This window comes from Coffea eugenioides, chromosome 3 (assembly GCF_003713205.1).
Source record: "Coffea eugenioides isolate CCC68of chromosome 3, Ceug_1.0, whole genome shotgun sequence".
Classification (NCBI taxonomy): Eukaryota; Viridiplantae; Streptophyta; class Magnoliopsida; order Gentianales; family Rubiaceae; genus Coffea; species Coffea eugenioides.
Genome location: NC_040037.1, coordinates 4,466,064 through 4,479,802, shown reverse-complemented (window position 1 = coordinate 4,479,802; position 13,739 = coordinate 4,466,064). Strand labels below are relative to the sequence as shown.

At 35.4% G+C, this 13,739-nt stretch overlaps 2 protein-coding genes across 2 annotated transcripts; both read right to left on the bottom strand.

Moving 5' to 3' along the window:
- Window positions 1-309: 309 nt before the first annotated feature.
- LOC113765192 (magnesium transporter MRS2-I-like) lies at window positions 310-5,396 on the bottom strand. Its single transcript, XM_027309282.1, has 11 exons — window positions 4,888-5,396; window positions 4,209-4,238; window positions 3,510-3,660; window positions 3,209-3,330; window positions 2,402-2,476; window positions 1,648-1,875; window positions 1,529-1,573; window positions 1,156-1,200; window positions 1,038-1,067; window positions 781-900; window positions 310-686 (listed from the first exon to the last, which is right to left on the bottom strand). The coding sequence occupies exons 1-11, from the start codon at window positions 5,143-5,145 to the stop codon at window positions 603-605; spliced, it is 1,188 nt and encodes a 395-aa protein (XP_027165083.1). The 5' UTR covers window positions 5,146-5,396; the 3' UTR covers window positions 310-602.
- Window positions 5,397-6,708: 1,312 nt separating this feature from the next.
- LOC113766888 (magnesium transporter MRS2-2-like) lies at window positions 6,709-10,546 on the bottom strand. The gene is made up of 10 exons (XM_027311052.1): window positions 10,439-10,546; window positions 9,453-9,603; window positions 9,117-9,238; window positions 8,327-8,401; window positions 7,706-7,927; window positions 7,569-7,613; window positions 7,335-7,379; window positions 7,207-7,236; window positions 7,006-7,125; window positions 6,709-6,910 (listed from the first exon to the last, which is right to left on the bottom strand). Exons 1-10 carry the CDS (start codon window positions 10,544-10,546, stop codon window positions 6,824-6,826), a joined length of 1,005 nt encoding a protein of 334 aa, XP_027166853.1. The 3' UTR covers window positions 6,709-6,823.
- Between the last annotated feature and the right edge of the window lie 3,193 nt (window positions 10,547-13,739).

Sequence of the window (13,739 nt, the reverse complement as noted above, 5' to 3'; positions counted from 1 at the left end):
ATTAATTTTTATATCGCATGTGAATTGCGACAACAATATTGGTTACTTGCGAGGATTACCACATCTCACAAGAAAAAAAAAAAAAATTGAAGGTAATTCTACAGTCTCTTTTGAGTACTGAATCCATGGGATTAAATTTACCATTAAATATAAAATAAGCGTGATCAACCCTTAGATTCAAACTTTCAATTATTTCAAGACCACTAAATAAATTGTTACAACATGTAAGTGAATTAGAATTATGGATATTGCACCTAAAAAAGTCTCTTGCATTTTCCAATTTTTGGACTTGTAATGCAAACGTTGTCATATACATAATAATATATACTTTCCTAGTATATTAACTACTGGTAAAAATCCAACGAGTAAACGTTACAAACGGAACGAGAAAAGCTTAATCCATAGCCGCATATATAGGTAGGTTACCGTGTGGGTAAAATTACAACTAGTAAGATGCAACACCATAATTACAGTTAACAATTTTGTATATGCACTAAAAAACAGGTCGATCAGATGGTTAGAATTTGCAGAGTCCGGTTGGAATTAAAGCAGGTTACTGCTGGATGCTCTTCAATCTGACAAAGACGATTTGAAGTATGCCATTATCCAACAAGTCCCTTACAACGAGCATACGAAATAATGAGCACAAAAGTTAGAGCAGCAAGAAACCCCGAGAAGACGACAACCTGGCCAGTTATCAGGAGTAAAAATAGTTGTCAGCTAAAATAAAAATGGTTCACATAACAGTACCGGGTTACCATTGTAGTTTTCTATACTTACCCATTTAAACATGTAACCATGGTCATCATTCCAAGTATAGGGTATGTTCATGCCAAAGATTCCAGCTATTAACGAATAGATAGACATACATACGGTACCCGAACTGAGAAAGAGCTCTAGCTGCAATGTCAGAGCAGAGTGAAGATGAGAAATCGACGACAAAGAGCTATCAGTCATGGTCTTCCTAGTTTGATGGAATAGAGGAACTAAATGAACGCAGAAATAACACACCACAAACTCAGACACGCGCAAGATACCTGAATCAGCTGATTTCGATGATTGTCCAGCTGAAGTAGAAAAAAACAAGCTATTATTAGATCTCTCACAATCAAATTAAAGTTCTCGAGTGTTGAAAATATCTTGCACTTCAATTACCTGAATGTTTATGTAGTCTTCTGTGTTATCAATATACTCGCGTAACTGCAAAACAGTGTGATAATAATCACAATCAGAAAACAAATATTGACTTGTGAGTCTGTTCTATTGCCAGTATAATTCCAATAAGAGCTGCATCTTTTCTAATTTGATGAACCAAGACACAACAGAATTTAAGCAAATGAAACTCAAACACTGTGCATCATCTTGCGTGTATGAATCTAGGCAAATGAAATCATACAAAATGGGTCATCTTGCGTTTATGAATATCCATGAATATATATTGGCACTTGCACTGGATACAACCCCCAAACCCTCCTTCCCCCACCACCCAAAAAAAAAAGCTCAAAAAAATAAATAATATTTCACGTACCGTAGCCAACTTGTTCAGTGTGCTATCAATTTGCATAAAATAAGCCTGCAAAGTACATTGTCATGACTTAAGTTCTAGGTTCTATCGAATGAGATGAGAAAGTAAGGTCAGCTTATTACCTCGAGTAACATCTCAAGCTCCTCGACATCATCTTCATCCCCACGGACCGTAGCTACACTTGCCCTACTAGCTCTGGAAATCTTTGAGCCTATGGTAGGAGACGCAAGAAAACAACCAGCAGCACCTGAACCACTAACAGGCGAAGATGCACCAGCCAACTTTCTTGACAAGTAAAGATCAGCCATATCATCATCGTCATCCAAAAGCTGTTCAAGCTCATCTCTCACCTGCAACAGCGTAAAAACTAAATCAGCCAAAATTACTTTGAAATCTCTCTTTTGCTCTCTTCTCCCTCTCACTCCTTAAGCTCCCTAAAATGTCCTGAAGAAAGAGTCTATCCTCCTCGCAGGCTCCCAATGAAGTTCATACTCAAGCACTTAGTATACTGCCATACATAAGATCATGATGCAACACTTTAACGCAACTGCTATAATTGTTTTGATGAGTCAAATCAACTATAAATATTTTGGACAAGAAAGTCATGGCCTAAATCTTTTGCCATATGTTGTGTCCCATATGAATGTACAGACAACTTTAGCAATTTTTTTTGTTTCAGGCAAGTGCTGTAAGGTGATTATTAGCACTTCCATTTTGCAGAGACATGGATGTATGTCCCTTCCGCAAAGCAACTGAAATAGAGCAGTGTTTGCATCCTAAAATCAACTCAAACTCTTAAAATTATTCACTGGACATTCACCACAAAATGGCAAGTTCATTTCGACATATGAAAGAAAAATGAGATAAGCAGAGTACCTTTTGCACTCGAGCAGTCAACCTAGTCATTTGACTCTTCAATTTACGAACTCGGTCTAAGTTACGGCTACTAATCTGCATTGTAGTGTTTACAAGGGTAACATTGTAAAGCAGAATAAAATGGAACTTAAAGCCTCACCCTCTTCAACTAAATTAAGTTAAACAAAGAGGACAAACAGGAGAGCAAAAAGGACTAAGGGATAGGAACAGGGAAATTACCAATATCATCACCTAAAATTTAATAAACTGCTCATGGCACGTAATTGGGCCAAGGCTTGCACATTAAAAACTCCATGACTATCAAAAAGAAAAATGCATAATACAATATGAAACAAAAAGCAAATCCCTTTTGAGTAAAACAACTTAAACTTTGGATGAGAAAACGATGGGCAAATATGAGCTACTTAATGCAGTAGACTTCTCACTGTGCGCAGATAATGACTTCCATAAACTTGCAGCATGATGTACTCAAACAGGAATTATACAAAAAACGCACAGTGCAAAAGGACAGTCCTGCTGACTGGTCCTACTGCTGAGTCCGCAGGAAATGCAAAAACTCTTTCATTTGGCCCAAAATAAAGGGAAAGTAACAGTTGAGCATGGGATGGGGAAAAAGGAAAAAATAAATACTTGATGCAAAAGCTCATTCTAGACCAGTATTTCTTTTCTTTTCTCTTTTTTCCCTGCTTTAAGTTGCCTTCATAAGTAATAAAAGAAGGACAAAAAGGAAGCACAGAGAGAGAAAGTCAATACTTAAATATTATTGTCATGTATCTAACAGCAAAATACATGTCATAAAATTTGCACCTTGGATGTTAGCATATCTAAAGCTGGGTAGACAGCAGTCTCCAATTCTATTGTGCGGGCAGCAAGGTAACTACATATAGCTTCCAACGCTACCTCCAGGGCCCTAAATTCAAATGGAGATTCTGCATTTCATAAAGTTGGCAAAGGACACATTAATATGAAAGATTTACAAACATAAAGAAAAGTACAAATCAAAACAACATTACAAAAGAATGACTAATACTAGAATAAGAATCACTTGTCGTTATTACTTCCTCCAATAAACTAAAGAACACGAGGAGAGTGGAGACACAAGTTGTACCATCTTCTTCACCATTTTCGACATCATTATGGGCAAGCAACTCCTTCCCATCTTCATGATTTTCATGATTAGAATTGACAGATTTCAAACGCCTTCGCAGTTCCTCAACAACAGGAGTTACATTGTCATCTAATGGATCTCGAAGTAGAACCTGTATAAACAGAAAGGTTCAAAATCCTATCAATAGAAGGCCTGTATTCTTTTCAAGCACATTGGCAGTTTCATCATTCTAAGCTACCCTGACCTTAAAATTTGATATCAGACTCAGATCCAACATCTATTGGGAATTACAACCTTGTGCAATAAAACAACAAAGAACAGTATAGCCAGTAAGTGAATGTTGTTATCCAGATCAGATGACTAGACATCTATTTAATAGAATCCTGATACAAAGCTCAAGATAAAAACAACATGAGCTGTATAATGGATCTCTGGATTCTGAAAACAGAAAAAAGTCTTAACAGTACAATAAAATGCCCTGACTTGGCGAAGGACAACCCTATAGGTTCAATAAAAAATTCTCATCCACAACATCACGAGTACAGCTAGAATGCTATACAGGTTTTCTTTGTTGATTTAAGTATATTTAATCAAACCAGAGGAACAAATGAAGGATCATAAGATTTATTATAACCAAGGTAGGGAAAAGTAGGATAACAAATATATAAATAAAAAATAACAGAAACCGAAGAAATGTACCTCTTCAGCCGTAATGATAGCCTTGATATGCTGCCAATATCCACCAAAAATTGTCATTAGTTTTCAGCTTAAACTCGTTTCCCTAACAGTGTGGAATTGTAAAAGTTCAGAAATACAGCACACAGAAAGGCATTAAGTTTCATTTTGAAAATTGACCAACTTAAAGTTCAAGCAACAAGCAAGAAAGACCTTGAACGTCGATGTAAAATCACAGAAAAAGACCATCCACGTCTGAACGACCGCACACGAACAAACTAAACTAAAACCATATTAACTTTACCTTTCTTTGTCAAAAGGATCCAACAGCAATGAAAAGATTGACTTTCAATTTCTAGCATAATTAAAACTTTTCTTTGAGTTTCACATCCAAAAATAGCCTAAACCATAACCTCCAGAAACATTATGTCAAAGCATCAATGAGAGAATCAATAATATTTTGATTCCTTTTACTTTCAACATGAAATCATGAACAATAATTTTCAAGCAAAATTTTAAACTAAGAATTTCAATTTGCAATAAAATATTATGACAAAAATTTTCAATTAATAAACAAAACCCAGTTTATCAACCTCAAAACTAAGAAAGCAAAAGTATTTACATCAAGAATCCCAAACAGCCAAAAAAAAAAAAGCCTTGAGGGGAACCTCAATAGGAAAAATGAAATTTATCCAAAAATTACCTCTAGATTGAGAACAATGGCTCTATCGCGACCAAGAATCGCGGAGGGATACGACAAAAGAGGGTCGAGAATGCGAAGATCACGCGCGTGGATTTGCACGCGATGCATGATCGCATATTTGTCGACGTCCAAGACGGTTTCTTGGCCGGAAGAATCCATCAAAATCCAGCTGCGTGACCCGGCACCCTTTTTCTTCAACCCACCACCCGTACCCATACCCGGATCCACTGGCACCACGTACCCGCCTTCCCGACCCATTTTTCCACTGTCACCACTACCTAACCATCCCCCAAAAGCCTATTGTGTATTAGTGCGTGAGAGAGAAAGTGAGACAAAAAGAGAGAGAAAGAGGGACAAAAGGGGAAAAGAAAGAAAACCCTAACTTGCGAATGGGGAATCAGGGGTTTTTGGTGGGTTATAGAGAAAAAGCTCATCGAATATTACATGGTGAGGAAAGGTGGGAGAAGCAGAGGACGAAATGACGGAGAAGGTTTTTGCTGTGTTTTTCGTGTGTGAGATTCTGTGGTATAGCATTTCTATTTTTGGTATTACGAATTGAAATTTTGTTCGAATTTAGCTTCAACGAATTTTTGAACGAATTGAAATTTTGTCCGAATTTGACTTGAACAAAATTTTAAATTTAAAAAGTTAATTTGATAATAGAACAATGCCTTTCAATCTTTTGAAATTTTGTCCGAACTTGACTTGAACGAAATAAAATTTTATTCGGATTTGACTTGAACAAATTTTTTAAGTTAAAAAAAATTAATGACAAGTAGAAAGAAAAAAATTGAATAAATAAACATGAAATTGAATAGAAATTAAAATTCAAGTAGAAAAAAGAAAATGAATAATAATTTTCCGGAGGAATAATGACAAGTACCTTTATTCCTTAATCCTTCAAGCAAACCCAATCCAATTCTGCTTCCGAATGTGCTTAGGCTTACCATCAATTGGAGTACCAATTTTGTGGATGGGAAGGGAAAGAATAAAGTTTCAAAAACCGTTCCCAATGAAAGAGACAAGTACACTTTTTTGACCATGAACTCCTATTTGAGATCGACGGCTGAAAAGTACAGATTAATTGTTTATGGACATGATTAAGTAATTTGAGGCTAGTTCAACTTCAAGTTCAAGCTGAACCTGCATGCAAACTTCCTTGATTTTGTCTTTTCCTCTTGCAGAAAGTGATTTTATATAGAACCAACACCAATCATATTCCCCAATTGAGACTTTGGTACACCTACTCCTTTTCTTTATGTGGATAATTTCTTCTTCTTGTTTTTTTTTTTGGAGTCTTCATGTGGATGATTACAAGAATTGTACCTTCTCATATTTTATCTAAGCAAGCAAATGAAATAATCAGCTTTTGGATCTAGCTCTCTTAATCTTTCTAAGATTCTATTGATCCCACTTTTGCTTACAAAGATTCAAACTTTAACTGTGAACAGAAGAAAAAAAAATGTCTTGGATGCATGTGTAGAGGGTGAACCCTTCCACCAGAGGTCCTCTCTAGGATTCGAACCCTGATCCCTTTGATAAGGGGTCTTAAGGTGGGATCCTGGTACCACTCGAGTACCATATAAGAGTTGCAAAACTCCAAAATTCTTTTAGGATAGAAAAGGAAAGAAGAGAAATGTTAAATTATGAAGGAAAAGAAAAGAATATAAAAGAAGGGAGGAGATTTTAAGCTGTTTTGCTTGAATGATGTTATCAGTACAATACTAACAGCAGTGGCAACTTTCCAAGCTTAATAATACAAGCAATTGTGAGCACAATAGATTCTTTACACAGAAACTTCAACAACTCGATTTTCTGCATCAAGTTAATAATAATAGTGCCGATTATCACTTTCAATTTCGTTTGCCAAGAAAATCCAGATGTTTTGGCATGGTCTATCAGAACTGGATGTTCCTCTTACCATGAATTATGCAGTTTATGATCCAACAAGTCCTTTATATCGCGCATAAGACATGATCAATATAAAAACTACGGCACAGAAAATCCCCGTGATGATTACCACCTGGCCAGCATTAGAAAATCAATCAGTCCCAACCATAATGCAGCTGTATAAGAATCACAATTCCCAAACGATCATGCTAGAGTTCTGTAACTTACCCATTTAAACAAATATCCATAACCAGTATTCCAAGTATATGGGATGTTTACACCAAAAATTCCAGCTACCAAGGAATATATTGATAAGCTTAAAGTTCCTGAACTGAGAATGAGTTCTAGCTGCAGACACAGAGAAAATGAACTCATCTAGTGCAGAGCAAAGCATGTTAAAAGAATCTCATTTATGCATGTAGTCTGCACCTGAATCAGCTGATTTCGCTTGTTGTCGAGCTGCAAAATGCAAAGATGAGTTGTTTTCTGATCACAATCCAGTTTGATGAAAATGTACAAATATAGAAACTGACTTAATTTCCTACGACTTCAATTACCTGAATGTTTATGTAGTCTTCTGTACTATCAATATATTCACGTATCTGCAGAAATACTTGTTAAGCATTGGGATGAAAAGCTTCCAATTAAAGTTGAGCGTTAAAAAAACATCCCATAACAGTAGTACCCTTTGGGGGTGTGCATTAGTAATGTGTGAACCTCGACTTTGACACTACAAGCATTAACACAATGCAAAAAAGATAATAGATTAAAAACAATTGAATTTCATGTACCGTAGTTAACTTGTTTAACGTGCCATCAATCTGCATGAAGTAAGACTGCAGGATAAAAAGAAAGAGAATTGGCCAACTTCTTGATGTTTTGGTGCTAAACAGAACCAAACCAACGAGTTAGTAAAACCTCTATTTACCTCAACTAACATCTCGACCTCCCCAACATCATTCTCATCACCAAGAGCTGTAGCAACACTAGCCCTGCTAGCTCTCGATGGTTTTGAGCCCATACTTGGAGAGTAGTGAAGAAAAGCAGCTGATCCACTTAAAGATGAAGATGCACCAACCAACTTTCGTGACAAGTAAAGTTCATCCATATCATCATCATCATCCAAAAGTTTTTCTAGCTCATCCCTTACCTGCAATCAAGCATTTAAACCAAACCGCCGACAAGCGGTCCATTATCACTCAGGAATGAGAAGTATCAATTCACAGACGCCCAGCCCTGTAGATGAAAGATCTAGAAAGTGCACCTAAACAATCGTCCAACAAAAAGTTCCTGTCTAACCATTTTGGAAAAGTAATCAAGGACTAGAGGACAGGTAACTTGACAATAATTCCACCTCCAACAGAAAAAGTTGTATCTTCTCTTGCAAAGCAATCTAGCTAGATGCATGCCTGAATTGCCTGAATAACTATAATTGTATCACCCTCTAAGGTAACATACATCATTTTTTACATGAAAACATATTATAAGAGCCGCCAAGGTAGCTATTAGAATATCTATGCACAAGAAGGAAATAGCCGAAGAGCACTACCTTCTGCACTCGAGCAGTCAACCGAGTCATCTGACTTTTTAACTTGCGTAGTCGGTCTAAGTTACGGCTACTAATCTGCAATAACAGGTATAAACAAGAGCAATAGCACGAGTATCAGCAAGAAAGAGAAGATATAACTACCTTTTCGGACAATTAAAAGAAAGAAAAGAAAAAAAGAAGACAAATGGCAAAAGGAGTAGTGCAGGAATTGAGAAGAAAGTTATGTATCAATGCATAAGCTAGGTGCACATTTGTGATACATCTTTAGAACATTATTTGGTGAAGGGTCTGATAAAAAGAGAAACAACAATTCAGGAATGAACAGGGTGAATGAAACCACCAATATTTGTACACAGCCAAAAATGGAACATCAGTGAATAGCTCATGTTATTCTTTAGGTTTCTGTGAGAAAAGAATAGGGCACATTGAACTACTTGATGATGTATACTAGAAGTCTCTCCTTATTACAGAACGCATTATATTAAATCAGAAACAGGACAGTTTACCCAAACAGGGGAAGCATTTATGGGAGAGGGTATGAGGGTTGTCCTTGAGATATATCACCAAAAAAAGGTAGGCTGATGAAACATCAAAAAAGATTTTGATAATCAGCCTCGAGCAAACTCAATTGTGGTTACAATGTCAAAGCTTATCTTTAATTTTTTCACTCGTAGCTGCCTTCATAAACAACAGAAGACTAGACACGGAGTCAAACAAGTGTGTGCGCACACATACATTAGAGCGCTCAAATCTAAAATGAAAACACAAGGAAAAGCATGCTAATTTGCACCTTTTCTGTTAGCATATCTAAAGCAGGGAAGACAGCCATCTCCAATTCTATTGTGCGGGCAGCAAGGTAACTGCAAATGGCTTCTAAAGCAACCTCCAGGGCCCTAAATTCAAATGGAGACTCTGCATCCCATAATGTTGATAATCAAGGCTCGGAAAATGTAGGCCAGCACATACAATGAAAAGGAAATATTGATTGTCAAAAATGAGAAAAAAAAGGACATTAAAGAGAAAAGAATTATCATCAGAGAAGTAGGATGAGAAATGTATCTATTGTCCTCAACCCTTTTTTGAAATCAGGCTTTATAGAATAGGTGACTGGAGCTGTAAGGCATACCGTCTTCTTCCCCTGTATCAAGATCATGCTGGGGAACTGACTCTCTGCCACTTATATTATCTCCATCATCAGCATTTACCGGTTTCAATCGCCTTCGAAGTTCCTCCACAATGGGGGCAACTTTGTCATCCAATGGATCGCGAAGCAAAATCTGTACAGGAATTACATCCAAAAACCAGTCAGGCAAAAGGTCCCTGATAGTACAGTTCAGTACTTTCTCACTGAAAGCATCAAACAAGGTTTCAACTTATAAAAATTCATGCACCACAATTTTCCCATATGATCATCCTAAACTACTTAATCCTAGATGTTAATTTCAACATAAGAACACTACTTTGTTTTAATGATATAAGCAGGTAATAGCATGTTTAATGGAACATTAATGTCATTGCAAGACATAACAAAATTAGGTGCACAGGTACTGCAGTCAACATATTAGAACTTTGAAGAAGCATCATACATTCTGTTAACAAGGTTAAACACAAATGCAATCATTTCTTATTCACTAATTTTGATTGTACATTTGATTTTTAAAGTAAAAATTTTCTTAGCTGAAGTTCTTCTCTATAGCTCATTGAAAGTCACTTAAATGTGAAGTATACATACAAGAGCCACCTGTAAATGTTCACCACAGCAAGATACAAAGGAAAGTAAAATAATGGATAGGAAAATTAGAATCATAAAAGAAATGGAAACAGAAACAGCTTACCTCTTCAGCTGTAATAATAGCCTTGATGTGCTGCCCGTTGCAAATTAACAAGACATGCACACAAAGCAGACACTATTAGGAGTTTATATTAGCAAAAACCAGTTGCCCAACAAAAATTCAAGTATAAGATAATCTTTCTTAACATAAACCCAAGGCTCTTATAGAAAACAGCAGTTCCACTTGGACAATGATTGTCAAGGCCATTTGGAACATATATACGAGAAAAAAGTAAAGAGTTTTCAACAAAATGCCCATATATATGAGGAAAGAGTTTTACCTCCAAATTGAGAACAATGGCTTTTTCACGACCAAGAATGGTGGAGGGATAGGATAGAAGAGGGTCAAGAATACGGAGATCACGCGCGTGAATTTGCACGCGATGCATGATCGAGTACTTATCAACATCCAACACCATTTCTTGACCGGAAGCATTTATTAGCATCCAGCTCCAGCTCCCAGCTGCCTTCTTTATCAACCCACCATCACCGCCGCTGCTTGGTTGGCCCTCCGGCACTACTTTCCCATCTTTGCCACCCATAATTATCAGCACAACTTCTAACCATTAACCCCTCTACAAAACTATACCTAGTGTGTGTGCGTGTGTGTTGAGAATATGAGAATGTAATTACTACATGGCTGAAAAACGATTGTGGGAACTGGGAACATAATTTGTATGAATATATAGCAGGGGATGATGAAGCTGGGGAAGGTGCAGAAGCAGAGGAAAGAACTGGGAAAAGCTAATGTTCATCTGTATTTCGGTTTCTGACATTTGTGTGTAGGACTAAATATTTAATTGAGTTAGGAAGGTTCCTTTGGTGAGTTTTTATAGGTTTCTGGGGTGGTTTCATCATTCGTGTATTTGTAGGTTGAACTTAAGGCTCGAAGCGGTGACAAAACATTTAGATAGTAAATAAATTATTCAAAATATTATTTAAATTAATTATTATAACATTTTTTGCGATGTAACATATGTGAGATAAAAATATAATTACAAAAATAAAAAGATGTGTTAGAAAATGTGTTTGTAATGCAAGTAAATAATTTTTTTTTACAAATAAATACTAGAGTAAATTATTAATAGCCTTCTTGTGGTTTCATCTATTGCTATATGATCCTCCTAATATTTCAAAATATCTACTTCACCCCTTATGATTTCACATAAACTGAAAATTTAATGAAAAATAACTTGTGTAATGTCGTTAGTTGAAACACCAGTAGTGTCCTTGTTGAAATACTAAATCAAATGATAACTGAACCACCTTGTACAAAAAATCATAGAGGAATTACGTGGATAAATGTAAAAATTATAGGAGAGTAAAGTGAATATTTATGCAAACTATTGGGGTTAGGTGGATACTATGATTTCATCACACGTATTTTTAGAGTGCATGCGATCTAGTTGCCATAATTGATTTTGTATTCCGTCCATTTTCTACTTTACATAAAACCAAAAAGGGGTTATGTAGTTATTTTGAAATCATAAGGGGATCATCTGACATTATGCAGAACTACAAGGGGATTATATGTAATTTACCCTAAACGCTATCCTAACAAGCCCATTGAGTGTTGATATTGGCATTTAAAAATTTGTTGATGAGACATTTTATTTAGAAAAAAATTTTAAATCATACGAAAATACTCAGATAATTCAATTTTTCAATCCAATTATGATCCTGGAGAGATCTATATAAAATGTCTTTTTCTTTTTACGTGATTAAAAATGTTGAGAGATCTGTCAGTGATGAGAGCGTCATAAAAAGTTTCTAAACAGTTATTCCCTAAATTTGTACAGATTTACTCAATGCTACTACACACTTTGATATTCGCTGCAAAACGCTTGAATATCCAATTCAAATGCCTCGTTTGATTGAAGGGCCATGTTTGTTCAGATTTAAGAGATGTATCCAACATTTGTCAAAACTTGCTTTTCTGGGTAATTCTTAATTATTTATATATGACCATTGATCGTTCTAAGTTGTTCCTTGGTCCACAAAAAAAAAAAAAAAAAAAAGTGGACTAATAAAAAATTTACTTAAGTGATCTTGACGGTTAATTGTTATTGTGATAACACATTTCTGAAAATAAAGTTCTGCATTCCTTCCCATTTCAAAAGTTATTAATGCACCAGTGGCGGAGCCAAATAAAAATCTTAGTGGGGGCAAAAATAACACTAAAATTTTTTATCTACTCTTTTTTTTTTTCTAGTTTTTTAAGCAAAAAATAAAAATAAATTCACCAACAAGTATAAATGATACGTACATTCCATGAAAAATATGAAAAAGACAAAATCAAAATTATTAATGTAATAATAATAATTTTATTTCAAAAACAAACTAAACTATTTACAATTACTCACGACGAATTTTTATATTTTGATAACGGTTTACAATTTTCTCATTTTGAACTTCAAGAAGTATATTTTTCTCAATATAAGTAACTAAACTAAATTTTGTGACCCATTCTTCCACATCTTTTCTAAAAAAACTTTAGGGGCACGCTTAAAATTATGTCAAAATTGTATAGGTATTATAGGAATTTAAAGGGAGCAGTGGGGCCCGTGCCCCCACCTTAAATCCGCCCCTGTAATGCACCAAAAAGACAAAAGTACAAAAATTATAATAATCAAAATTTGACCACTAGTATTAGTGGATAATAAAAGTTAAATAATGGTAAGGTTGAAAATAATGGTAGGGTTGCATAAACAAGTTAGGTAACGAATGATAGTGATGTACTCGTTCGAGTTTTTCTGGTACATTGATAACTAGGTTTGTTACATCCTAGAGTCAAATGCTAATAATGCAAGAGATTAATCTAATTAATGTTGAGCATGAGCTATTATCTATAGGCAAGCGACAACATTTGACTCAACACTACCGTCTTTTACTCTTATTGCAATGCCATTTGCAACTGGTCAGTGTAAAAAACTCCTTCTAGTGGCCAAATAGTTCCTCGAAATCCTAGGTTTTGATTCTCCGATTAATTTTTCTTGTAATATCATTGTAAAAATTGTATTTGCACTAGCGAATTTTTTTTTTGGTCCCTCCTATTTTATCATTCAATATAACCCTCTCCACCTGCACTAGTGATCCTTTTTTTTTTTTTTTTATAAGCGAGAGATTTTGAATTCATGGTTTTTTATTTACAATCTCTCATACTTTATCATCCAACCCAATTCTCAATGCACTACGTGTAGCTTCTTTTTATGTTTAAAACGCTCTAAAGCCTTTCGGCGAAAGGGCGCTCAATGGACATTAATTCAGGTTTCACTTGTTAGTTGTTTTGGAAAAGTGTAGTCAATTTCATAAAGTTTCTAAATGCCAAATTTATAGTTGCGTGTATTCACATGGTTATCGGGTATAATTTAGATGCGTTAACGAGTGTCCATTAGGTATTCAACCAAAAAATCGTTCGGCGAAATAGCTTACTTTAAATACTCATACGAATTTAAATAGCTTATTGATAGTCACCATTTCACATAACAATCTGAATATTGTATACAAATGGAAGACATAAAATGGTTCCATTATCGAAAAACATTCTCAATCTGGCACATAGGTACAATTATCCAAGTGAGA

What these genes read in the sequence shown, in the direction of transcription:
- LOC113765192 (XM_027309282.1), bottom strand. Translation starts at nt 5,145, where the DNA reads ATGGGTCGGGAAGGCGGGTACGTGGTGCCAGTGGATCCGGGTATGGGT. An exon ending in CCATTGTTCTCAATCTAGAG is followed by an intron (nt 4,239 to 4,887) that starts GTAATTTTTGGA and finishes GGATATTGGCAG; the next exon opens with CATATCAAGGCTATCATTAC. An exon ending in TAGATATGCTAACATCCAAG is followed by an intron (nt 2,477 to 3,208) that starts GTGCAAATTTTA and finishes ACTACAATGCAG; the next exon opens with ATTAGTAGCCGTAACTTAGA.
- LOC113766888 (XM_027311052.1), bottom strand. Translation starts at nt 10,546, where the DNA reads ATGCATCGCGTGCAAATTCACGCGCGTGATCTCCGTATTCTTGACCCT. An exon ending in CGTTAAACAAGTTAACTACG is followed by an intron (nt 7,380 to 7,568) that starts GTACATGAAATT and finishes GTATTTCTGCAG; the next exon opens with ATACGTGAATATATTGATAG. An exon ending in AAGACTACATAAACATTCAG is followed by an intron (nt 7,237 to 7,334) that starts GTAATTGAAGTC and finishes TGCATTTTGCAG; the next exon opens with CTCGACAACAAGCGAAATCA.